The sequence below is a fragment of the Poecilia formosa genome, unplaced genomic scaffold (genome assembly GCF_000485575.1).
Source record: "Poecilia formosa unplaced genomic scaffold, Poecilia_formosa-5.1.2 Scaffold357, whole genome shotgun sequence".
NCBI classification, from domain to species: Eukaryota; Metazoa; Chordata; class Actinopteri; order Cyprinodontiformes; family Poeciliidae; genus Poecilia; species Poecilia formosa.
Genome location: NW_006800296.1, coordinates 101151 through 128989, shown reverse-complemented (window position 1 = coordinate 128989; position 27839 = coordinate 101151). Strand labels below are relative to the sequence as shown.

The 27839-nt window shown below is 40.4% G+C and overlaps 1 protein-coding gene across 1 annotated transcript in view; it reads left to right on the top strand.

Annotated features, from left to right (window-relative positions):
* Window positions 1-4025: 4025 nt before the first annotated feature.
* Window positions 4026-27839, top strand: part of sema4f (sema domain, immunoglobulin domain (Ig), transmembrane domain (TM) and short cytoplasmic domain, (semaphorin) 4F) — a 59187-nt gene continuing 35373 nt past the window's right edge. The window contains exon 1 of the mRNA XM_007574575.2: window positions 4026-4754. Within this exon, the coding sequence (XP_007574637.1) occupies window positions 4652-4754 (103 nt within the window). The 5' untranslated portion in view covers window positions 4026-4651. The remainder of the gene's footprint in view (window positions 4755-27839) is intronic.

The following is a 27839-nucleotide window of genomic DNA, read 5'->3' as shown; positions in this document are numbered from 1 at the left end:
AAGTAAAGATACATTGGAGGGTTTTAGGTTTTTGGTTTCATTTCAGCTCTTATCAGAGAACAAATGTACAAAACCAAGACATTATAGCGGCTTTTCTTATTTAGAAGAGCAAAGTGACAAACGCTGTTTCTCATTTTTACTGCTCTTTCTGATAAATCATTGAAACATAATGCAAAACTCAGATTGAAACATTACGCAGACTCGGTAAGCGCTGCAGTATTTTCCCTTCCTTTGTGTTTTCACGCTATCCTGACCCACAGGATCACGACACAAAGCTCTCCTCGTTCTTCCTCCTGTACTCGTCGGGCCACAATAGGTGAAAGAAAAATCGTGTTGGAGAAAATAGTGAAATAAAAGCCGAACGAAGGGCATTTCAGGCTCTCACCTCAGAGGCAGTGCAAGGCTGCTGAGAGCTTTTGTTACAAGTACCTGCAGTTTTCTTTCTCATGTTGCGGCGTTGTTCAGCAGAAGAGGCGGAGAATCCGGGGAGTGAACCTGTATACATCTTATACATGCACAGCACAAGCTCATCCTCTGAACAACCTCCCCCCATTGGGGGAAAGCTCTTTGTTTTATCAGAGCTTTGTCCCAGAGACTGCCTGTTTTCTGAGCCGGGATAGTTGCATTCTTTGTGGCTGACCTAAAATTGTGTCTATATTCGAGTTACAAAATGTGCATTTTTACCTCACCGAGATGTTTGCATCGTGCTTTTGTATCGCTAAAGATGGATGTGCAAACAAACAGCAGGGAAAAGACACATCCGCATTCAGTTTTTATGCACCACAAATCTGGAGCAAACTTCCGGAAAACCGAAAAGATGCTGAAACACTGAGTTCCTTTAAGTCAAAGCTGAAACCCCGCCTGTTTAGAGCTGTGATTGATTTCTAGTGACCGGAACATCGATCAATATATTTGATGCTTGCTCGATGATTCTGATGATGGCGTTTGACAAAATGTAACGTTTATTTGTTATTCCACAATTGGTTACTGTATGGTTTTATGCTGTGTTGCAGTTCAAGGTGGCACTCAGCAGTTATGTATTTTATCATTGTCAAAGAGTACTAACACCAAGCTGACATTCAAAGCTATTTAATTCCTCCTTAAATAACACCACTTCCCCTTTTGTTCTGCTTGAGTAAACATGGTTATTCATGAATCAGCTGGCAATGAAATGTTTTACTTGTTGATCCAAATCTAGAGGCTTACCTGAGCTCAGTGCAGCTCAGCTCCATTGCTTGAATCAATGCCCCCCCCAGTAGAAATCAAACAGCACAATCCATTGTTTGAGGATTAGAGGCAAAGGTTTTTGAGACATTTGTTCCATTTCCTCCTCAGCAGAGGTAAGAGACGGGGGGTAAATCAGTTGGCCACCAGCCGGCTGCAGCCCAAATACTGTGTAGTATGTAGGTTAAAGACTGACCTCCATGTCTGGTAATCTTGTTTAGCCAGACAATTAGCATGAAAATCATACATGCAGCAATTGCACTTTACTTGTAATTTGCCTCATTTTTTGAGTAAAAGTCTTCAGCTTACTTTGCTTTAAAATCAGTCAAGTGGGCAGGGAGACGGAGACAGTCGTAACTCACAGTGTCATCAGTTTAACTCAGAAATCTTTTATCTAGAAGAATTGGATCTAAGAGTCTGTGTGGAACATCATTGGTCTTTGCAGGCCTCTGCACTTGCAGCACTCATTGAAAACCTGTGACTAAAAAGCTCTAGAAATCAATTATTGACTATAAAAAAACACACATCTCACCAAAATACAGTGCATCAGTCAGATTTGCTACGTTTAAATGAATGCGGTTGGTTTATTTTTTTATTTATTTCTTCACAATGTCAGTGTTGTGTCTATGCCCAAGAACAAGGTCAACGTCGTGAGTGTGTGTGTGTGTGTTTCTGTCTCCTCGAGTGATTCAGAGTCATTTAATTACATTTGCTGGAGGAGCTGGTCTCCAGCCTGTCCTCATCACTTTCCCTCCTCTCATTTTCCTTTCTGTCGTCGTCCTGCCTCACAACAATTCCTCTAGCCTCCTCCCATTAGTCACAGGCATGCACCGTCATGTAGACCCACAAAATCCGTCTCCAGAGCTCCGGTTGGTATGGGGTGAAACCCACATTCATGCACGTATTTAGGAACAAAGAGCCGTGCATGCAGGCCAACACATACATTAACCAAAGGAGTGCAGGGTCACGGATTGCAGTCTTTTTACATCAGGTTCTGAATATTAATGTGTGGGGACGGATAAGCACCCGTGACAAACCCTTTAAGGCCCTGCCATTCTCTGGTTGGTGCATCTGGTTAGTCTTTAGCTTAAATTTATGCAAATTTGGGGTTTTTAAGTGATGCCACTGTGATGTGTTTTTGGTCCCAGTCTGTGTGTTTCTCTAGTTTCTTCTAAATATCTTGATACATTTAAAGTGATTCAAATCATTTTAAAACATATATATTTCTTTCTGCTTCACCTGTCCGGAAGGGGGCAGCAGCTGTGCTTGCAGCTATCACCCTCCTCATGTGTCATCTTTAGGGCGGCACATTGTAAAGAGAAAAAAGAAAAAAGGAAGACTACATTTCCATCAAAAAAATAAAGAAATTCCTGAGTGTGAAAAGTCACAAATTTGCTAGAAAAACACTATTTTTCTCTCAGAAAATTTCCAGAAAAAACAAGGAAGATTCTGAGACTGAAAAGTTGAAAATCTTACCCCAGGTACACTCTAGTTATTTCCGCAAAAGTCTTAAAAAAAGGCTTTGAGCTCCAAAAGTCTGCAGCGGCTTCCCCCGATGAAGACATCTTTTGTTATACAGAGCGATGTTTAGCCATTCAAAAGTCATCGCCTGCATAAAGATGCGACACGCACAGCGTGAGATTAATCAGGCTCGATTAGAGATGGCGCCGCTCGCTTCTTAGCTCCCCTCGGCTTCTCTTAACCGTTGCTGCCTCTTGACCTTTAGCCCTGCTCTCCTCCTCCAGCCCTCATCGTCTACCAAATCCTTTAATCTGGTCTCCTCGGTGACCCTTTCCTTTATGCTGTCGACTGGTACAAGTCTGTGCCCACGCCCCATGAAATCTGTTGGTCAGCGCTCCTAGCTTAGCCACTCTCCTCCTGGGAAGAAGAAGAAGATGAAGAGGGAAAAAAAGGCAGCAGGAAAGAGAGCTTATGGCTGGAGTACAATTAATCAAGAGAGATTAAAAAACAGACTGAGCGGGAACGACTGCAGCTCATTTTGTTACCTACTTTTTCCAGGACTGCTGTGTTATATGAAGTGCTTTTGATCCATTTCTGCCATAAATGCCACATATTTCAGATGCTGTGCCTTCTTGTTTTATTGACAGGAGTGGCAGAAAAAACACCAGAGAGAGTTAAAAATTGAACTATGAAAGTTATCATAGCATGTAATCAAGCCAGATTTTTAGCTTTACCTAAATTTACCTTTTCATTAAAAACTGACTCCATGCACACAAGTTTAAATGAACTAAAATACAACACTTATTTGTTAAAGAGTTTAACATGGATTGATTTAAACGCTATTAACAAGATTGATTTAGTTTCGGGCTGCCATTAGTCATGAAGTTTTTTTTCCTGATATCGATGTGTTACTTCAGAAGAGGTGTGAACCTTGACTTGGAGTCTTGATTTGGAGTCCAAATCAAGACATTAAATTGTGATAAACCTTTAGATGCCCATATTCATGTTTATAACGCCATTATGTTATTTTCTTGTAATAGTCAGTGATTTTTATATAGGCTACTTTCTTAATTTCTTAGCTTGTTTTGAGAAACATAAAACACTAAGCAACACTTTTCCAAAAATGTGAATGATTGTAATGTTTTCACTATCAATTTTTTTTTCTTTAATATTACAGAAGATTTATCTATAAAACTGATGTTTTTATTTATTTACATCTCATCAAAGTCAGTCAGTTTTGGAGGAATTTTCTCTGTTCCTGAAGGAAGTTAATCCTCTGCGCACCTGCCGGTGTGACGTCACCAGTACACCTGGACTTCCCTCTCTCTCGGAGCTCCTAGAGGGCGGGGCCACCGGCTTCCACTCAGCGCTCGAGCCTCTCTGCTGAACACATCCTCAGCGCGAGCCGCTGTCACCGCGCTCCGTGTTTCTGTGATACCGTTCCTGCGCGCGCTCGGGACCGAATCGAACCCTCAAAGCGATTCGTTCTTCTTCAAACATCCAAACATTTTAAGTTATAAACGGCTTTGTTTCTTTTTTTCCCCCCCTCCAATTGGGACAGACTCGGAAAAAGCAGGGCACAGAGCGGAGCGTGCAAAGCGAGGCTGTTCGGATTATTATAGCCCGGGACAGTGGACATTATCCCCAGCAGAAGAGTACGGCACTTTGACTTACTTCGTTGCGTAGTTAGAGTCCGGTATATTCAAATAAAGCTGCTGTTTTGCTTTATTGGTGGGATACAAGCGCTTCACATTCGCACCGAGCGGATGCATTTCTTTCTGTGCGCTTTGTGCAAGACGGTAGCTGGTGAAAAGACTAACCTGTAGGAGGATAACAAAGTAAAACGCGTTTTCACTCCTCAGTTAGAATAAACCTGTTCAGGTGACGCTGCAAACCCGGAAACTGAATCAGGATGCGCGGTTGAAACGAGCCTGTTGGAGAAGTCAGATCTGCTGTAGTTGCGGGGATGGGAGACGGGATGACCCTCAGCGGTGCGCTGCTTGTTTTGGTCCCGATGTGCTGCCTGATGCCCGGGAACTGCCTCCCAACCATTCTGGGCGAACTTAAAGGTGAGTACAATCTAGCAGAAGTAGTAAGGTGTTAGCGCATTTATCTTTTCACTTTGTATTCGTGAAATCAAAACAGTCCAACGTGTCATGAAAAGAGAGAGAGAGACTCCTGCAACTTTATGGATTTTTTCCATTTTATTTACCATTTTCACTTACACGCAAAGGGTTGACCAAACTGAAGCAGGACTTAAATTCCTCCTGCCAGTTATTTTAACCCGTTGTGTTTGTGTGTTTGTTACCATGCGTTGCAGCCCGGTTTTACGCGCTCCAAAGCGCAGAGCCAAGCTGCTACCTCCAGCCTTTGTTGCAGGAGTTGATAAATGGAGATTTCTGGCAAAGAAAGCAGGTGCCAGACTTATTCTGCTCCAACCCCAACAACAAGTGCGCTGGCTGGGCAGAAAGAAACTCAGAGCTGCAAGGCGGGTTGATCCAAACACGCGTCGGGCTAAGAATTTAAAGGAACACTTCGCTCAAACGAGTTTTTCTGTATGGAGGAAATTTATTCTCGTTTTGCAAGAACCGGCAAAGGTCAGGTTCTGCAGCTTTGCAGGGATTTATTGTTATGCTCATGCTCACTCAGTCGTGTTTCCAGCAGAATGTATCAGTAAAAATAATCTTTATCCTAATTTCAGTGAGGTTTGAAGTGACGCAGAGTTAAAGGGTGATACAGATTTAATTTGGCTTTTACTGAGGGTGAAGATAAGAAAAGCATAACAAGTCAAATCTTTCTGCTCACATTATCAACAGATGTGCAGGGGTTTATTTCTCCAGAGTGACAGCATCAAATACAAAAGTCACTCTTTGATTTTGTGAACCAATGGGAGCTCCATTATACTTCGCTTTCTTTGAATCTGTTGATGAAACAGTTCAAGCAGTTTTTTTTTCTTTCTTTTTCTGTATTTGATGTCTTGTGGTTTAGTCCAAGCCAGTTCCTTCTCTCTCCCCCATGTGATGGTGCTCACGGCTGGGTTCAGCAAAAAGATTTAGAGGCTGCGTCACTCTGTCCCGTTGACCATTAGGCTGCTCTCAGGTCACCTGACGGTATTAAAGGGCTTTGCTCCCTCTAGCTTTATTCTGCAGCAGAGCCTCCTCCCATCCACATCTACACTCTTGTACTTGAAAGCTGCCTGTTTCTGAATGAAGCTGAGTGAGTTGTGCTCTGTTTTATACTATGATGGAACTGTGGGCATATGCAACTTTGATTGAATGACGAGACATATGCCAGCAAAGGGCAATGAGGGAATGTTCAGATATTTGGCACCTCAGAGTGGTGTCTCTTATTTTTGCAGCAGGACATTTATAAATGAGGATTTCTAGTTTGTCTGCATGCAATGCCTACTAGTTAGTGAAGTGTTTTTTTAAAGTGATTCTGAGAAGTGGAGAGCTGCTGCCGACTCTCAGCCTTCCTCTTACAGACTCATTTCACTACTGAACAACTCTCGAAGCCTATCGCTCTTCTCCACCTACTCCACCTGTGTTATACCTTATACTGAATTGACACCTCATGCATAAGTAAGTGGAAGGAAAATGTGGAGAGGAAGATAAAGGATTCATTGGGTGTAAATGAAAACGGTATGATGCAACTTCAAACCTACTAGAATATCGTCTAGGTTTCTGTTAGAAAGCATCAAGAGAAGCAGCTAAGTAGACTGTTGTAGCTCTGGAGGAGCTGCAGAGAGATACGGCTCTCTGGAGAATCTGTTGACAAGAAAACCTTTAGCCCTGTAGTTAACACATCTGGAGATCTATAAAATACCCATAACAAGACTTGTCTGCACAAAACATGCAGGACCAGGTGTGGGGACCACTGACACAGTGGAAACAGCCAACATGTGGAAGAAGGTGCTCTGCTAAATGAGCAAAATTGAGCTATTCGGCATGGAAGGGAACAAAATAAAAGGCAATCCTGGAAGAAAAGCTATCGGAGACGTAAGACCGTGGCAGAAGTTCAACATCCAGTAGGACAATGACTCTGAACATTACAGCCAGAGCTTCAAGATAATGTTTTAGATCAGTGTTTGGGTGGCCCAGTCAAAGTTCAGACCTAAATCTTATAGTGAATTTGTAGCAGGTCTTTATAATTACTGTTCACAGATGTTGAGTTATTTTTCAAACAAAGTAGACAAAGAAATGATCTCTAGATATACAAAGCTGGTGGAGTCACACCCCAAAAATACTTGTAGCTGTAATTCTAGCTAACAGCGGTTTATTTAAAAAAATGACTAGGAGGTCATGAATATACACTTAGACCTTTATTTGTGAATATCTTGAACATTGTTTCCCCTTTACAATAGTGTGCAAAAGTTCAAGGTGGTTGAACATGAAGGGAGTCTTTAAATGCACTCAGATGTGACTGTTGTTGAGAACTTGAAATGTTTCAGCTGCTGAGTTAAACAGTGATCATCTTTATAATGAAATGTCTAAAGACTGTGCTTGCTTAAGTGGCATTACGGTGTACAAAAGCTTCTTACGTAAGGCACAGTTGTTGGTATACACAGTAAGTCAAGTGATGGGTGAAGAATAACATCCAGGAAACATCCTGCTTCCAGGTACCGCTCTTATCTGGTCTGCTAACGTCCGACGTTGTGAATGATCTGCATCAGAAATACGGTATTTTATGCAGATTTGACACATTTTATTCTTCTTGTAGCATCTGTTAGCATTGCTGATGTATTAGTGTTTGGAGACAATGAAACTGCACAAGGCATAATTGGTTTACCCTCAGGTTGAAGAAACCACTCCAGCTTACCCTGTCCCAGTCAGTTTCACTGGTTTAGCACCAGTTTTAATGCTTCTCACGTGAAACTTGTTAGGGAGTCACCAAACACGGGGCATTGGAGGGGACTGTCGCCCACCCGTGTAGCGACTTAATGGGTCCTCTGATTTACGGTGAGAAAAACGAGAGCGATGACTTTGATTTCCTTGGCTGGTCAGGAGCTCTGTAGGTGTGTAAGCACCCTCTTGAGGCCACCCAGTGTCCACCGATTGGATCTCCTGAGTGGGCCTTCAAAACTGTATTTAATCTCTGTTTGCAGTCAACAGAAGCTTTGCAGAATCACCATTGAAGCACAATTTCTCACCCTAGTAGCCCTTAGATTTAAGATTTATCACCCTCTTGTGACATTTTGTCTAAAAGCCAACACCTACTTGGATAGTGGTGGTTCCTTTGTGGTATTAGAGGAAGAGCTATCATTTTATTCCATCCTGCTGTATGTTTATGTCTGTTGTGGGAATGTGTGTACTTTTGGTGGTCATTAAATGAGGTCTAATCAGTGGTTCTTGGGAATTTCACATATATTTTGTGAGCTAAAACTTGACAGGATGATTCTCAGTTATGCACGAATGATTCGTGGGTTGAAAGGAATTTCACTACTTGGACAAATGTCCAGCGTCCTCAGCTGTCTTTCTCTGGATCAATAGATGCAATGCTGCCAGACCACACAGTTTTAATTTACCAACCTGACCACACAAATATCACTCCTTCTTATCTTTTTATGAGAACTACTTTTAATGTCTGTATGAAGCATTACCTATCAGTTTTAATTAAATTAGATATGTATAGATATATATTCCAATGTCTCCACACGTTGTGTTTGTTAATTGGTACGTTTGGCTCGTATTTTCCCGTTACTTCATTGACAAGGAATTTTCCCGGATGGCTTTGAATTGTAACGGTTTGTCTTCTAAGTTCCCCAATTTGACTTTTGTTCTGAATAAACTTAATTTATAAATTTCGAAATAACTGTTTCTCCTTTTGACAGGCTTGCACAACATGGCGGCTCCTGCAGTATTTGTTTTTTTTTTCAATAGATGGTCTGGCTCATGATGATCATTACTCTTTGTCACTGCAGTATTTCCACAAGATTGTCATGGGATTAGACAAGAAATTTTGTAACCACTGATTTGAAGCATGCCTTGCCTGTGAGAATGTGGACCTCAGCTGATTATGTGTTTGGGTTGTTGCTGCATTGTTGTGTCCCCCTGGAGATTGTAATGTGGTTATACAAAGAATAAAAAAAAACCTGCCTCCTCTTTCTTACCCCACCATCCCATTGTCTGTTTCTCTGCCCCTCTGCTCCATCCGTCCTGGAAATGGAGCTGATGGGGTGTGGTGGAGCTAAGTGCTTCCAGGGGAATGGAGGAAGGTTTCACAAGTGCTTTTCGCTCTTCTTTCAACCCTGCCTGGTAAGCCCTTGTGTTTAAAACTGGGCTTCCTATCTTTTACTCTTTCCTGCTTCATCATAAATAGTTAGAATCGGTTTCCCGATGCCTAACTCGCGTGCAATATCGTCTTATTTTTCTTTTTCTTATACAATGTCCCTTGTAAAAGTATTCATATTTTGTCACTGTATAGCAGCAAATTACAATGTATTTTATTCTGAATTTATGTACTTTAGCAGGATGAGAGAGGATGGCCTGAGTTGATTTGAATATGGATCGAGCCAAATAAAGAAAACCTATGAGAAGCTGCAAAAGACTTGAAGTGAAAGACTAGTGGTGAAGGTTCACCATTCAGAAGGACGACGACCCTACTAGACAACCAAAGCCACAACAGATTTAATGCATGTTTATCACAATGAAACACGTTAAAATTTGAGGTTGTAACATGACAAAATGATGAAAAATTCAAGGTGCATGAATACTTTTCAAGGCAGTGGACATTTATATTTTTATGGTGTCTCTGAAACCTTTTCTAGGTCTTTCCCTAAAAAAAAGCCACATCTCAAGCACAGCTAAAGCTTCAGAGGGTGAATTCACACCAGCCCTGTTTACTCTGCTTTAACTGAAGTCTAGTTTTTTTTTGTCTAGAAGGTCCGGTTCGTTTGGGGAGGTGTTGAATGCGCAATCGAACTCTGATGTGGACCGAAAAAGTGAACTCTTAGGTCTCAATTTGGTAGAAGTAAATCCTGGTACGGTTAGGAGCCGTATGTGAAAACCAAGCATATCGGAGGCTAGTCCAAAAGCAGGAAGTTAACTTTAGCGCAGTGCATTCTGGGTAAATACAACCAAAACAAACATGACAAAAAAGACAAAGAAAAGAAAGAAATGCTGTATCTTCTAAAATGTTACTTCATTTTTGTAGACATTTTGTGAAGAAGGAAGTTGCGCTCATGTCTTCTTCAGAGGTTTTTATGTTGTTTCCCTCAATAGATCTTGGTGCAGCGCCACCACAGGTGAGAAGGTGAACAGGTTTTTCAGTTAGTTTGGATTGTTTCTTCCAGCTGTTACATTTGAAAATGTTTCAGTATTGGTTCCCTATTAAACCGAGTCTACCAGACTGTCAGGTGTGAAAACATCATGCCAGCAATAATCTGTCAGATTTTACTTTTTGTGTAATGTCTGTTTTATGCATGCGGTTTCTCACCTGTGGTGGTGAAACGAAAATTTTAGAGAGGCAATAACCCAGAGAATATCCATTTAAAATCATGATGTCATGAACACAAACAAGATAAGAGAGAGATTGAATGAATGAGTGATCCAGATGAGTGTGCCGTTTGCTGTCGCAGACCACCTACAGGAAATACTTTCTCACTCCTCTTTATGTTCGTCAGCAAAGTTCATTAACTTTCCATACGCTCTGACTCATAATGGCCCCTCTATAAAGTCCAGATGCGGTCTCTGATGCACAGAAGTACACAAGGATTGTTGGCCATGCAAACCCTTTTGTTGTTTGTCAGTGGTGAGCCCACAGTGGCACTCCTGTGACCAAGAACCAAACAACTCAGAAGTCAAAGGTCACATACATATAATCAAAGTCAAGCAAATTTATGTTCCTTCCCACTGGGATTGCATGATCTATGCCGTTCTTTTCACTGTCATGACTTTGCGTCTCTTGTTCCGTTTCGCCAAGTTCAGGCTTGGTGAACTTTCCGAACTGTGTGACGGGTCAACGACATGCTTGATGGATTCCAGCATTGTCTTCAGCCGTTCATTCATTCATTCATCCCGCCTGCCTGGTTCTCACTCCCCCGTTCAAGGAAAGCTCATGAAATATTCGTGCCTTGTGTCAAAACCCGCCTTTTTGGTGAGTTAAGTATTCAGGAGTTGAGCAACGACTGCATTTCTGTGTATTACCTTCAGAGTGAAAGCATTTATCAGGACCTCATTGGGATTCTCACCTGCTTTCCTCTTCTCATTTCCCTCGGCAGCTAGAAAATCCCATCTGATAGAAGGCGAGCCGAGTCCAAATAAAATGCATGGAGAGTACTTTTCTGCATCTAGATGAAGAAAGCACACCTAAACTGTAGATTCCTTAAACTGCTCATTTGTGTATTCTGCTTGTGGACTGGTATTTATTACTATCTATCAAATATATCAGTTTTTAATCTTGGCCTTGAACTCAAAGTAAAGTATAAAGAGGAGAAAATGTGGCGAGACCGTTATTGATTGCTTAAGACATGTTGGACTTTTGAAGTATTTCTGTGCAAATTGGGGTTGCGAGGAATGAAAAACAAGTGGATCGAGGTCAAAATGTTTCAGCAGATACGTGACAGAAACTAAGAGATATTGATGACCTGAAAAAAACTAGAGGAAGAGTAATTGATCTGTCTCAGTTTGGACAAAACAAACTAGACACACAGGGCCCGATACGCATCACATGTTTGAAATGAGGTCAGAGGTCAGGCCGAGTCACTTGGCTGATTCCGAGTCGCTGCATCCACTTAGCCTGTTAGCGTCTCTGCTATCTCAGACATATGGACACACACGTACTCAGGTGCAGTCAAAGAGTCGGCGACTGTTTACTCAGACAGATTAGAGGTCCTGAATCCTGAAAGGTCATCAGCTGATTGACCTGTCAATTTATTAGTCTGCTTTTATCTGTTAGGGAGTGTGTGTGTGTGTGTGTGTGTGTGTGCAGGTCATAGAGGACATTTAATAATGGAAAACCATGGGTGTGAGGGCATGCTTCATCTAAATGCTACACAAAGAATTTTGCCTTCCAAATCTTGAGCTTTTTAGATTTTGATAATCTTTATACTCTCATACAATTGAATCTGTAAGGGTGAAAAGAGTTGTATTAAAGTTTGTCACAGTGAAGTAAGCTGTTACTCTTTTAGGTAGAAAGTACTACTGAAATGTGTTGACTGACAAAATCTTTTAAATGGCTTAACTGGTAGCAGTTTGGTTAAGAAAAATGAATGTTTGCAAAGCAAAAGTCAAGATATGTAATATTTATAAGTGCTGTAAAAACATCACCACTAGTAATATGATGGGTGCTAACAATGCTAATGTTAGCTTTGTATTCTTAGTGTCTAATGTTCAGCTAAGAAGGAGTTCTCCTAGGACACTTAAATTTGATTTAAATTTTAAGTACTTTGTAGGAAAAAGTGAAACTTTGACAGAACAACAGACAAAATACAAAAGGTCTGTAAGCACTGAGAATACAACGACTGGCTAGCTCTGCTAACAATGCTAAAATGGCGATGCTAGCACCTGTTTCATAGATTTCTGGTTGTCAGTCAGCAGTTTCTGGACCACTAACATGACAATCTGGGCTGTTTTCATGTGTCATTTCATGTTAGTAGAAGGATGTACCAAGTCCTGCCAGAACAGGAGAGTTTCTGTCTATCTTCAGAAGCTAGTGAAGACTCGACCCACCAGAGATCATCTCCTAGCTCCTGCCTTGTACTTCCCCATCCCCCTCTGCTGCACTTTTTGCTTTTCCTGTACTCTGTTCCTACAAGGTCACCTCTGACAAAACCTGACTTATGGTCTTTCCTGTAGATGGCTTATTGTTAGCTTTGATATTAACTGCACTTCTGAATCCTTGTAGATCAAGTTGACTTAAGGAAAGCCCCTGCTGAGTTTTGTATCAACACTAAACTATTTTACTGTTTTTTTTTTGTTTTTTTTTTAAGGAATGTGGACTGCATTTGATTGTCTAATCTTGTAAGATGAACTTTGGTTCTTTAAGACACATCTTAAGATTCATGAAAACATCATTTTATTTTTGAAAACACAAAAAAGGAGCATTTTAAATGCATTTTTATCAGTTGAGCATAAAAACTGCAATTCATCACTTCTTGGGGATTCTTTCAAACGTTTTCTGATTTGTGAAGCTTTTGTTCTGTTTGATGTTAGGATTCTTACCTTTTTCAAAAATATTGGTAAAAACTCATCTCGTTCTTGTGAATCCAATATTTCCACCGTCTCTTCTTTTGAGCTGAACATATGATTTCACCTTCTCATTTGACTCATAATGACATGAGCTGCTGAACCTGAATGCATGCTTATTGTTGTGTGTGCTGGTCTTTGTGTTTGACCTGTGTCAGCAGTACGGCACGGGAGGAGGAGGGTAGAAACCAAAGGAAAACGTGCACACTCTGCTCCTCTACGCTTCCTTGAACCTTTTCCTGCAGGAAACGCACATAAACAAACGCACACTTCATCAAGCCACGCTTGTTTTCAACCTTTAGATTCCTTCTTTCCATGTGGGACTTCATGAGCAGCATGCTGCTGTCCTTGTGTCTGTATCAAAAGGTAGATGTATTAACCTAGTCAAATCAACGCTGCAGTGAGCAGTCAGCTTCTTTTTTTTTTTTTTTCCTAGATTTGTGCCTGCTGGCATTTTTTTTTACCCTCAGTGACAGCTGAAAGCTGGAAAAAGCCACCGTGTGCAGACTACTGAGTGGAAACGTCTGGTTCAATTCACTTTCACGCTCTTCTCATGGCACTGACACTAAAACAAAATAACAAGCTATGCCACACAGCAGCACGACGGCGTCCCACTTACGTTCAAACACATTAAGTATGATACATATTCTTTAATCCAGTTGGATGTGGCATTTGGTCTAAAAATTACAACTTCCTGACAGGATATGTTGATGTATTCTTCAGCAAGGCCTCCCACTTCACCTAAACATCTATCAAGTTTCTTTGGTCTAAAGCGTCATCTCCGCCTAAATTCAACATTTTGGAGCAATCTTGTTGATATTTCTAAACCTTCTTGTATTTTGCAATGCACAAAGGTGCTTGATGAAAGGCTTGAAGGATTCACTGCGGAGCTTGGCTGTGATTGGTCAGAGTCACCTGCCTGTGTGGGCTGCTTTCTCCTACAAGTTTGCGCTGTTGACAGTAAACGCCACGTCAGGGAAGTTGAAGGAAAGCTCAATAATCTGCTGTTTTCAGCGACAAACATCCCACAAATCCACCTGTAAATACCCTGATTTCAGGGCAGACTTAGGCTTGAAATAGTAGCTAGATGATTGTGCCTCAATTCTTAAAGACGTATATAAACTTAGCTTATATATGAGACATCAACGCACCAGAAGTTGGTCCAGAAGGTTGAATTTCTTACTACCATCTTGTCCGACTAAAGGTCTTTAAGTATTTTTCTTATTAAAACATTGTTTTCATTTGTTTGTTTGTGTTCAAATTTTCTTTCCACGGGTTTCAACATTTGTATATATTTTTCAAAAGCATGATAGTAAAATTAGAGATGCACTTTCCAGAGAATTTTACTGACTTTTCTGGTTTTTGGCTGATTTTGATTTTCTGTTTTTGAGCTATTACCATTCGAACCTTCTTTTTTACCCCTTTGAGCTGTTTATAATCGTATAAGTTAAAAGAAGTGACGCCTTTCTCACACTGTCTTAGAACGGCATCGCTGTAAAACAGAGTTTTACTCTTAGTCCTATTCTTTTTTTTTAAACAGACTCAAAACATGGAGCTAATACTTAAAATTGAATAAGGATCTTTCATTTGTTATCATGATTAACAAGGTTAACTTTACCTTGTTAAAGTCTTTGTTAGAAAATATAAATCCTTACCTTGTGAGGTTTTAAAAAGGCTGTTAGCATTTCCAAATCTTCCATTTTAAAAATAAGAAGGTTAAACGCTTAAAGGCATGAAAAAAAAATGACCCGTTTTCCAAATAAACCAATATTAGAAACAAATAGGGATGCACAGTGTCAGGAAGCATTGCATTAGAATAAAACTATTGCTGAATTTAACAATAATGCTCTTTCCCTTCTTTTCTTTGAGCTTTGGCTTCCAGAACTTGCATTCATGTGCAGCTAGATTGCAATCATTACACCACATCCATCATCCAAGACGACCTCCGTGATTGCAGAATTGCACATATCGATATTCCTGCAGCTCTGGTACGAATTGACATCCTGCAGCCGATGGCGCTGTGTCGTGTCTAAAAAACTCAGCTACAAAATGACCAAAACTGAAGAAGCCACAGCCTCTGTTGCAGCAGCCATACTAAACGGCGAACACACCTCCATATCAGCTACAATTTGCAGCATCCAAATTCAAGAGTGTTAATGTCAGTGAGACCATTTAGTTTTGGTTCATGATTAAATTACAACGTAGCAAATCGTGCGTGAGATTCTGTTACAACATAATAAGAGTAAGAGGTAACATGAGAACAGGAGTAGTGATTTTTATATAATAAAAAATAGAGTTAAATGCATTTTGTCTTATTGGTAATACCTAGGGCCATTTTATGAGTCAGAAAGCGTAAACTGGATTTTCTGGTTGAAAAGTAAGCAGCTGGTTTCCTTTGGCAAACCAGCTGAACCATCCTGCTTATCAACAGGATGTGTTGTTTATTTACATATATGTGAACATGAGAAAGAAACATGTTTAGCATATACACACAGACCAGTCGTACGACGCATTATGCAACCTGGTTGTCAAAAAGAGCAGCAGCTCATCTGTTGCTCACAAGTGAAGTCTTCAAAGAGAACCTGAGAAACGGATCTTTTAAATTAAAAGAATAAACCAGGAGCTGCTGCTGCTGTGTGTGAGTGTGTGTGTGTGTGTGTGTGTGTGTGTGTGTGTGTGCGTGCGTGTGTGTATATAATGGACCCGGATCCATTTCCTCTGTGTGAATTATGCCAGGTCTCCCTTTGGCAGGCTAGTAAATCAAAGCACCTCGCTTCACTCCTTCTCCCACAGTTTTTTATGCCTGTGTGTGTGTGTGCGTGTGCGTGTGTGTGTGTTGGCAGTCACGTTTGGCACATATTGTATGAGGCCCATTTCATCCTCTCACACACACATGCTTGCTCACACAATGACAGCTTGACAGTAAGGGCTGCCCTGCTGCGCCAACTTTGAATTCATCGATTGATCGAGACTTTCTCAACTGAAAGTTTCTGTGGTGTTGTTTTGCACCCGTGTGGATGTGTTGGTTAAATTTCAAAGTTCATGCTGTATGTTTTTTTGTTGTTGTTGTTATTGACTTCCAGTCCCCTCCTGTTTTGTTTTCATGATGCTCTTTTGGCATTTTGACCTTCTTTCTCATTTGTGTGTTCTCACTGGGAAGCGTACGCTTCTGTTTTTTTGTGTGCTAGCAGGACTGTGTCTGTGTGTGTGCGTTGTTAAAGGAAGCATGGCAACACCGGGACTTAATGACAGGAAACAGGCTTAGGCAAACATAAAGGAAAGCTGTCAGCAATCCTCCCCACCTCACACACAAACGCTCTTAGATAAATGCCGCCGCAAAGGTGTTTAAATACAGACGCTCACACACAAAAAAATTAAAAACGCAGAAGGTTTTGGCAAATATGTCACAGTTGTGCAAGTTTAGATTTGAAGAATCTTTCCTGAACATAAATTGGATACAAAACAGGAAATAAAGTTTGCAGACAGTTTTAGCCTTGATTTAAAGGAACTCAGTATTTTTAGCTAATTTCCGTGTCGTTCTCAACCATCTTCTCATGAAGCCCCTGAATTAAATCTACAAAGCCACTTGTTGCCAACTGACATATGTCTCCCTACCATCTAGAGTTACTTATTGTTTATTATGTACATTGTTTATGAGAAAGTCAAGTCTTCTTAGTGCTACAAACCTTCATGCAGAGGTTTAGTTTCCAGGACGTCTCCTGCAGCACCAAGTTCAAGGCTTTTGCTTATTCCCACAAGCTGCTGGAGGGACAGGTATGTAAGGGAGGGAGACTGAACTCAAACTCTGTGCAAGACAACCTGCTGATAATCCAAAACAGTCCTCTGGGTTTCATTTAAAATATTTCTAGAAAACTAATTTTAAAGGCAGGAGTATTCCTTAGTGTAGAGGTCCGCCTTCATGAGGATGTGTCGGCATCATTAAAACAGAACTGAGATTGTTGAAAAAAAAATTACTTCTCTTTGGGTTAATATAGTTCTACACTTCAGTTGCTTAAGGTATATATTTTTAATCTAATCCAGTTGCTCTTAACCACGGACGCAACACTTTTCTTTGGTACAGTTTTCAGGTATTTGACATAAATCAAAACTACTGACTTAAATTAATTGTATCACATCTATTTGTGTGTCCAAGTGTTTCCTTTTCCTTCTTTTTCATGCCTCATATGGTCCTTTACTGGTGCAGTTACTGACCTTCTGCAAAATAGTGATGCTAATGGCGACCAACGTCCAGTACGACGGAGAAAAGCATCATCTTTGGAGGCATCGGAGGAAAGATTTGAGTACAGATTGAGTTAAGGGCAACCAAGAAGTTTAATGCCTCATTTGGACCATAAGTTGAAAAATGACCAATCTTCTGAGGGCAAGTTAACCGTATGGGTGCAGAAACGCTGAGCATCATCTGTAGCTTAGTTAGGGTTAGAGAAAAGTGGTGAATTACAGATTAAATCAAGGTTAGATAATGCGGTTAATTGTACAAAACGAATGGAGGTTCGTTTCACAGTAAGGATAGCTGCACAAGCTTGTATTTGCTTGTGCTTCTGTGGACAAACTGCTCATTAAATCCTTGCTTCTCCGATCCCTATACCTCCCCTTGGTCTCCCTGCTCTGCTCTCCTTATTGTGGTTTCTTTTAATTGGAGTCTGAGGTGGTAATTACAGGGAAGGAAAGGGTGGGAGGAGGGGAAGGTAGGAAGCAAAGGGTGAGGAGACGGGCGCGAAGCAGCAAGAAGGAGTTGGAAGGAAAAGAAGTGTTTGGTTTGGATGAAACAGGAGAATGAAAACACCTTTTTAAGTAGGTCAGTTATCCAGAGCTGACCCATAAACATTTTATACTTTGGGTTTTGTGCAAAAAGTTTGATAGTGTTGATAAGTCAGACTTTATCCTAAAGTCGGATCTGCGCTGAATAGTCAAATAGTCCGATAGGCTCTTGTGAATCATTTGGACATAATTACTTTCATGTGAAATTAAAAAAAACAAAAACAAAACAAAAACAACACATTTACCTTTAAAAACCAATGCGACTTTTCCACTCCATTGTTTGCCTGTATTTCTCATTCGCACATAACTCCCACGTGTGAATTCTGCTAAAACCTCACTTCTGCATTCGGTTGGAGTCGCTGTTTTTTTTGTGCAAGGTGTCTGCAGGGAGTAACCTGGGTTAAACGAGGTACAGTCAGCGTCCCGTTCCCTCCTGCTGTCTGGAACGCTCGCACACGCTCACGCCCAACATCGCTGCAAAACCCACCGCGCTGTAAAGACACATTAATGCTGATCCACATTATCATAATTGAGGTGTCTGTGGAGCCTGTTTGTGTGTTTTCGTGTGTGCGCGGCTGCACGCCCGCGGGGAATGCAGATGCAAGCGAGAGAGGGTCTTTAGTGCCAGACAGACACTGTACTTTCATCTTTTTAGCTCAACATTACAATGAAGGACAGGCCGTGTGTGTTTGTGTGTGTGCGGTAAATCATAGGCTGGGAAAGCCTTCTGAAAGCATCAGCGCTGATCTAGAAAGCGCATCAACATCACAACGCTTCTACATGGACACTCCACGGATGTAGATGGTGCTTTCACACCAACAACACATCGACTGAGCTTTTGTTTTGATCATGATCACGATCAAAGCTCCAGGAAATTACAGACAACACATTTCTTGTTTAATTATTAGACCAGAACTGCACCTTTTTAAAGGTTTAAACTCCTGAATACATGGAGAGTGAAGCTTCTGGATACTGATCTGGATGTGATTTAAAGATGCAATTAAGGGATTTGAGTGACCTCACTCCTCAGAGTGTGCCGTCAGACACCACAGCAGCCCCCCCCGTCTTGGTGAATCTCATCAGATTAAGTGCTTTTATACAACGACTACATGGAGCAGAATGAAAATTACATCCCTGCAGTCCAGAGTTGATTAATAAAACACTGCCCTGGTATGCAGAGGCTGCCTAGGAAAGCGCAGGCATTGAAAGGAGACACAAATCCAGCCGGGTTTTCGGACACGGCCGCTTATCCTTGAATATTAGGATGACATCATAATCTGTATGAGTCACTGGACAATTTTAGACTTCATCTGACGTAGTGGTTTCTAAAACTTTTTATGCCTTTGACCCACAAAATAGCAGAGTTAAATTAACTACTGGGTGAGTATGCAAGCATTATTATTAAGTCACTTCATCAGGGACGTAATGGCAACACAAACAGAGTCTACAGCTGCCTTATGTTCTGTTTTTATTTATATTTAAGAGCAGGATGGAGTTTGCATACTTTTCTTCTATGTATTGGTTTCCTCCAGGTATTCGTTCCTCCTCTCTCCGTCCAAAATATTAATGTCGATTTAACTGGTTACGCTACATATTTTCCTCTCCTCTGTAACCTCACACAGTTCCCACCGGGAAATCCAAAAGTAATTCCAGGTCAGATAAGAAACAGTCTGAAATCCCGCCTTACGTTTCTGTGCTGACCCTACAGCAAGCTGTGCAGCAGATTCCTCCGAAGCCAGAGACGCTTCCTTATCAGACGACCCCGGTTGTCTCCTTTTGATGCGCGAGAACAGCACATCTCTGAAAGCTTAGACACGTCTTCATCTTATCTTTGGGTTGGTGGTTAGCTTCGCTTCAAAGCAAGCCAGACTCAGACTCAGCCCTAAAGTTTCTTTTTCGTCATGCAAAGATAAAAAGAAAACATTGTCTCCTGAGCTTTTACTTTTTTTTTAATTTTTGCTGTTTTGCTGATGTTTTACCAAATGTTCTTGTTCATAATCTGTTTGTAATTGTAAAGACATAAAAAGTAAAGGCTTATTTGTTACTCTCAGCAGTAGAGATGCATCAGTCTTCATATTGAAAAGAAATCTAGATTGGGCATTGGTGACAATGTTCCCGATCCATGAGGACAGATCTATTCAGTCTAGTTCTATGCTTTATGCTCTTCATGACATACAAACATTTTAAATTAATTAATCGCCGTTTTTCCGTATCGGATCGATTTTGGCCGATATTAAACCTCAGATATCGGTATCAAAAGCGAAAAAGGTGGATCGGTTCTGTTCTTTTTAACTTTTTATGTCAGCAATAATGAGAGAAATTGGACTTGACTGAAATGAATGTTGGATTTAAACCAAAACAAAATATTGATTCCTGTTTAATTCAGAACTACAATCTCTCCCAAGTAACCTGAAACACAATCGTGTCTTTTACATGAACTTAAAACAAATACTACTCCGCTACGTCCGTGTATGTCAAAACTAACAAGCCAGACTTGAAATAAAAGCCGTATCGACTTCATTACCATCCACCTGCTTTCACCACAATGATTTGACCTGCTAAATAAAAGCAAAAGCCTGCAAAGCTAGAAAACTAATGGGTAAGAGGAGGAACTATTTATTAGGGCAGTATGGAGGGCTTGGCTTTTTCTCTAATAGTAAATAAAATAAAACTTTGTAATTAATGTCACTAAGAGGGGATGTGGACTTATCCCACCCTGATATATGGATGAAGCCGACCTGTGTGTGCTCAGAGAGGAGGGAGAGGAGGAGGGTGTAAAACAGCTAATAAGCTTTAACATTTGAACCTTACGTCAATTACTTTGATAATGAGTTTTTCTAAAGCTAGTGTGTGTGTGTGTGTGTGTGTGTGTGTGTGTGTGTATTGAGCTGCTTGGAGGTGGTAACCTAATGAAACATTAAGTTAATGTATTAACTGCTTATGATTATGACGCTCTGTTTCGGACGAAGTGCACACAAAGAAGGCTGACCAGTTAACAGTAGCACTTTGACTTTCCTGTTGTTTACGCTTTCCATGTTTAATTATTAACATTATTAATGGTTTACTTATGAATGGAGCTGTTATTTACCTACCCTAGCACCAATTAATGAGTCACACCATGTGTTGAATGAACCTTTGTAGTTGAAAATCTTCAAACTATCACATAATTTAAGTGAAGTAAGCCCAGTTTTTTTTTAATGTAGCGCTTTATAGACATGCAGGTAACCAAAAGTGCTTTGCTAACCCAAGGAGATCCTGGGGTTTATTTATTAAACTAACATATAATTCAGCTTTTCTGTAAGTATTTGACACACGTCTAACTAAACTATCCAGAAGCATTTTTTATTTTTTATTTTTTGCAAGCTGTTTGGATAATTGCTGCAAAAATGAAATAAAACTCATGCTTGTGGAAATCATATGCATAAATCAGCAGAAATGTGTTCATGAGACCATAAAAGAGCAGAAAATAAAAGCCCGCGCCGTCGCTTTGGTGGTAAAATAAACGATTGTAGTGATTTAGTTATGAGGGCACAGTCTCCTAATAAACCCTACAAATGACACTTACAGCGACGTTTATAGTGGAAAGAGTGCGACTGATCAGGCTGCGACCCGCCGAGGGTTGACCAAAGACGTGAAAGACATGTTTTTATAATTTAGTTTAACTGTTGGAGGAGCTTGTTCCTGAGAAAATAATGCAAGGGCATGCGCTGGCTTTTGTGTTTATAAGTCTGTATACAGTCGGTGTCACATTGGATGTCACGGCATGGGTGTGTTTGTTTTTGTCACCCTGACTCGTTTGCATGGGGAATGTGTGTGAGGAGAGTTTGCATGCCATTGTTGTACTTTGAGCAGAGACGCACTCAGAGTTAGTTGGAAAGGATGAAGTTCGATAAATAAAGGCAGACAAAAAGCTTACTCATTCTTTGGGGTTTTATGTGTTTTTTTTGGTTTACGCAAAAAATAAGAAAGACGGTAAATTTCTCCACAACATGTTGCAAAAGCCAGTGTCAGGGAGTTTAAAGAAGTTAACGATAATTATGATCAATGACTGAGTTGAAACAGAGAAATATATATGAATCAGCTGTGTAATTGCATTCTAGACTGCCTTGTTCATTTTATTTGAATAAAATTTAACTTTATCTTCATTGTGCATGTGGATTGCATTGATTTGTTGCTGCTATTACGGCTTTTATCGTCATATTTTGCGTGGTTGGAGCGCCGGGACCAAAAGGCAGACAGAAGCTCAGGAGAATCAATTTGAAATCTTTAATAAAATTACAAATCTTACAACTGGAGAATAATAAAAACAGGGCATAAAGAAGAGTAAAAGGCAGCTGAACAGGCAGAGTAACAGAAGGATCCAGCCAAGAACAAGGACAATCCAGGTTAAATGCAGAGTTTGATTTGTGAAAGCGGACAGGTGGCTGATTGAAAACAGAGTGCAACTGTGAGAGAAGCCAAACAGGGAGGGAAGATGAATAATAAACACAGGGAGGCTGAACTAGGACTCCAATAAGTTACAAATCAAGAGGAAAAACACGTGTAAAGGAAAAAAAAAAGAAGAAACTGTATACAAATGAATGGGGGGAAAAATACCAGCAAGACCTTTTAAGCAATAATGAACTGAATATGGCAAAATGTGTTGAGCATTAAAAAGGAAAACAAGCATATTAACATTAATGCTCCGTTTTTTATGTTTCTTTACATATGTGGTGACTTCATGTCACCAAGCCTAATCAGTCTGTTCAGGAAGTCTCTGTTATCAGACGCCGATAAAGATCTCCAATAATATGCATCGCTAATCTTAAAATAATATAGTTGACAGGAAACAGTTTTGCACAGACACAGGAACTGAAACGCGTCCTTACAAGGGCATGTGTGACAGTGACATTACTAAAATATAATCAGATTCTGCTCTTCTTCCCCAGCATGTTGACTTGCAGCTAAAAGGCGCTGGAGGACAAAGCGACTCTTGTTGGGTCAATCACACACACACACACACACACACACACACATGGATTTTTGTATTTACCAGGAATGAGCTTAGGGTCATTAATCTTGCTTTGGAGCGAACCAGCTAAATTCAACACTGTGCAGGCCCTGAATATTCATGTTTAGAAACGGAGCTGACGGGAAACGGCCAACAGTTGTGCTCTGAATGTCTCCCGTCTTGTTTTTCTTCTCGGATCCGTTTCCTTTTCTCTCTCTCCGTGTTTACTATTTTTCTGAAAGAAGGTGCGACCTTGGCTCCACCCACTAGGTGTATTTCCACGCAGGTGTAACCACACGTTTGCATGCTTTCAGTTGTTGAAATGTTTGACTTCAAGCTGGATGGAACAGCTTCGCTGGAATACTACTGGGTTTTCTTTTTTAGGTTGTCAATCATAATTAACTCACGTGTGTATGACCTTGTAATGAAATGCATCTGTTTGTCGAAAACATGATTGCAAAACAAAGTATTCCAGATGAATGTTCGGGTGGTAAACATGGATTTTGTGTTGTGAATGTGCAGCGGTAAAGAGGGACTTTGTGACCTAGTGCAGATTAAAAGGGCACAGAGATTAACATGCTTCTAATTCACAAAGTTGGCCAAAACCTTCTGACCTCGAGTCAACATTGACTTACATGAGCTGAGATCTGTGTCAGTGTTTCTTGGTTTTTATGCATAACCAAGAAGCTGCATCTAAAATTGACATTTGGTGTTAAGATGCCAGCATCTTATTAGTTGAAAGCAAACGGCTGTGGGCTTCAGCTGCTTTAAATGTTAGCTTCAGTTGAAAACCGCAGGTATGCTAAAGTAGAAAAGGCACTAAAAGTTAACCTGCTACATTAAACTATAGGTGAAATGTCACGTTGAAAACGTCTGCTGGAGCAGTTTCATACTGTATCTCTTAAGACAAGAAGGTAACAAAATGCAGTCTAGTTCTGTCATTTCTTTTTGTATAAATATTGAAATGGAAACTAAAGCATCACCGGTCCTTTTTGAAGATAGAATTTGTTTTCATCTCAGGAGGTGGAGATGAAAGCAGCTGCCTTTCAAATAATTAAACAGACAAGCAGAATAAAGAGAGACCATTTTTAAAAATGCAAGTTTTTATTTTTATTTCACTCCTGAATGAATGATTTATGCGAGTTCTGCTTGTCTTATACAGTCAGTCAGGGTTATGTGAAAAGTTTACAGAGGGAGATACCCAGAGCTTCATCCACATGAGAACACTGTCAACATTTTTTCACCTGCCATTTATCCGCACAGAAACAATATTTTAAGAGCCAGAATTTGTTTTCTTCAGAAACTGAGTCTTTGAAGTGATAGTTTTGTGCCTTTGGTTTGATAACCAATGCACACTGGTCTCAAACTGCACGTTGTGGATGAACATTTCATGGCTTCTTCTCTGTTTTGATGCATTTCTGTGACAACAGCATCACATACAGGCCTGGAATAGTTGCTACGCTGTGTCGCTTTATTTTTGGTGCTTTCTTGAGTATCTATAGATTTAAAGTAGGGTTTGGCCTTGAACATATTCATTACAATATATTAATTACATAGATTTTACATTAAAAAAAAGTTGGAACCTTTGGTACCCGTATCTGTAGATCTGATGCACCAGCGACATCCACATGCAGCAACTTTTCTTCTTGGCCCACTGGAGTGTAATAAAATGATCTGAACCTGGAAAAGGTTATTTTTGTGTTCAAGTTGTGCTAAAAGAAATTAGCCTGTCACTAAAGTTATACAAGCCTAAAATAGCCAAATGCTCAATGCTAACCATGTTGTAGCAGCAAGATTTTCTTCATTATGAGGTTCCTAAAATACTTGAAAGATAAATAGCTATAATAAAACTTTGCACCAATCTGATAATTGAATAACCTTTATAACAGATTGAAACAATAAAGGCCTTTGTTGTTGGTTTAATCAATAATTTAACACCAAAATAGATCTTTGAACTGGAACTGTTTCTTATTTTGTCAATTAAATGTGATTAATCAATTTCAGACTCTCCAATTGACTTCACTAAGGAATCACTAATTAGAAAATAACAATAGAAAAATGCCTTTTTAAAAACACAAACGTCTCGGGGAGACGAGGCCGAAGTGAACGCTACAAAAAGGAGCCAGAAGAGACCAAAAAGTCAGGAAGTTAAGATGTCAAGCTTTGTGGAGCGATTACGGTTTGAGAGGCTCCTCCTCCGTCTCTCCGTCTCTCTCTGTGTGTCTCCGTCTCTTCCTTTGGGTTTAATCAGCCAGACAGTGGTGTGAACCCGATCCAGGGCGGAGAGCTCTCATCAGTGGACATTAATCTGTGTGACAGGGGCTTATTAGATAAGAGCGGTCTCCCCTGCTGGCCTACACTGTGGATGGAGCCGCTCCTGACAGAGAGATGTGGCTGAGGGAAACTTCGCTGTGCAGGGAGGGCATGTGAAGGAGAGGCGGTGATTTAACTTTAAGAAACTCGTCTGCCCCAGAGGGAGCAGAAAATGGATAGAGGAGAAGAAAGGAGGGATTTATTCTTGTTTGCCCTGACCTGGAGGTAAATTGGAAGTGCCGGGGAGATCGAGCGCCTGTGTTTGGAAGGTCAACAGCGGCTCCATACGCTGCGAAAGCCGCATCACTCCATGGAAATATCATTACGACTCTCTGTAAATTAGAGTGTGTGCGTTTTACTTCCTCGTCTGGTCGCACACTGTCCTCACACATGAATGGCTGATCTCTAACGCAGATTACGTAATCGCGCAGCAGCTCTCCAGAGTTTTGGCATCGCAGTGTCTCCTCGGGCAAAACGAAAATATGATGACATTTACTCTTTCAGTTTTTCTCCTCAGTTTGAGTTTTTTTTTTTATTTTTATGCCCAGCTGTACATGACTGACTTCATTTGACTCGTTCAAAGTTGCAAACTGAAATTAAAGTAATTCATCTCTGCTGAGTCACGCCTCTTTGTACCTAAACTGATTAGGAAAAGACAATGAACCGGAATGCAGTGTGGACAGTTTTGAAACCTGTCTGTTCACATATGTTCCAGATAATCATCTGTTTTTCTTTTTTTTTTTTATGTAACAATGAAGTGACGAGCTGTTGGCAGCACTTCAGTTACAGTGAAGATGTTCCTGAGGGTGATTAGTTTTCGGCTGATTTTGGCATTGCATGCTCATGTGTTCATGTATTTGTGTGGAAAAAGTCTTGTGCAGCATGCATTTCCTTCCGGGGATCATTTTCTTTAATTAGCTGATGGAAGAAAATTAGTTAATAGCGTAACAGCTGAAGTAATTGCAGGTTAAAGTAGGTCACCATAGCAACAAAGTGGTATAAAGGTTACTATCGCTTGGTTTATCAGAAACGGAGGTATTTTGACGTAAGCTGATGATGAGTTAAGCTCTTTATCTGGACGCCATTGATGAACTGTCTAGAGGTGTGTACGCTGTCGACGTGTAGAGGAACAACATGTGCCGGAAATTCAAACATGGGTGTCAACAAAAATGACAGCACGTTGAGCACAGGTCTGACTAAAGTTGTTTTACACGCTCCGTCAGTCGTTTCATTAATTTCTGCTGCTGTAATCTTTGTGTCTTATTATTTATTTGTTTGTTTTACTGTAGCAAAATAGGGCTGCGCAATAAGCAATTACGCGATTGCAATAATATTGTGGAATAATTCAACGACGATGTAGATTATGATTAACCCATATTTTCGGCACTTTTCTCCTTCTTTATCAGGGTGACTAGTCGGGGGTTTTATCATTTTGGCCACTAAGATCTACATCACATGTTGGAATGAAGCAGAGTAAAACTTTATCTATGTGGTCAAAGATACTGGATGAATGCAGAGATTTAATGCAACAGTCATTGAGTCAAATATTCAAATCAAATGTTGCATCCAGTCAGCTCTTTGCAATTTTATAATTTGTGAAACTTTAATCAAAAACTAACTGACTCTTCGAAATTAACCTCACTATTCCATGTTTTTTTTTGTTTTTTAAACAAATACATTTTGACTGGGAAGAGGAAGTATGAGTACCCAGAAAGAGCCGTGCATACTTGGGTAGAAAAAGAGACCGGATGGGATTTTAATTTAGAAATTTTCTGCTGAAGGGTTAGCAACTTATTAATTCATCCAGACCAACACAAAAGTTCATGCCCTCGTATTTCACCATTGGCAAAATGACTCTAGAAAAACTTCAGCTGGTAGCAGGTAACAGAGTCGTATTAGTACGTTACCTTACTGTAGATGTTGATTTAGTGCTTTATAAAGAGTACTTTAAATTCCTAGATCTCAAAGCAGACGTTACTCTGTGGCATGCACAAAAAGAACCACAGTGTGGAGAGCTGCTACATAAAAGTTAGGAAGGAAAAGAAAGAGAGAAACTGCAAACTTTGGACAGAATGTCGTACGGAAACAACTGCAGGATCTCTGTTCCCATCCTTACATCACCGTATCGTTCATCCTCTGGTTTGAAGCAGCAGGAAATTATTTAAGGTTCTCAAAGTCAATCGAGACCAGAGGAAAGAAAACTTTTATTGTCTTCTGATCTTTCATTCTTTTCACATTTACAATTCCCCCTTTTTTAAGTCAAACCTTCATCAGCTGAGCTTTGACTGTAAATCATATGGTTTGTGTTGTGATTGTGCCTGAACACAAATGTCAAATACACTGCAAACAATGATACTAATGAAGTAAACAGAGAGTCAGTTTTTATTTCTGAACTCAAACATTCGTCCAGGGCTGATTGTGACCAAGCACATAAAAAAATAAAATAAAATAAAAAATAAATAAAAAAACCCCGGTCTCGCAGCAGAATTTATGTCAGTAGCTGGGCTGCTGCAAGGAAACACATGCAGGATGTTGCACTCCAGCAAAAGGCACTTTATATGCATGCCTGACTTTGCCTATGCCACAACCACAACAATGAGCTTCCCGTTCCGTTAATGTGCTATATCTTGTTTTGCACCCAACAAGTGGGTTAATGGCTGAACCTCAGGTTAACCCAAATCTAGCTTCAGAATAAATACACACACGCACACACACACACTGAAGCATGACCCTGTGTGACGCTGTACCGCAGGCTCTGCGTCTTTGTGTGAAAATAAAGGTCATTTGTGTTTGTGCTTATCGTTGCACATGCTGGTGTCTTTTTTTTCTGTTCCTTTAAGCAGCTGAGCTTCACAGGATATTTTGTTTCCTTCTTTGCTTTGCATTTG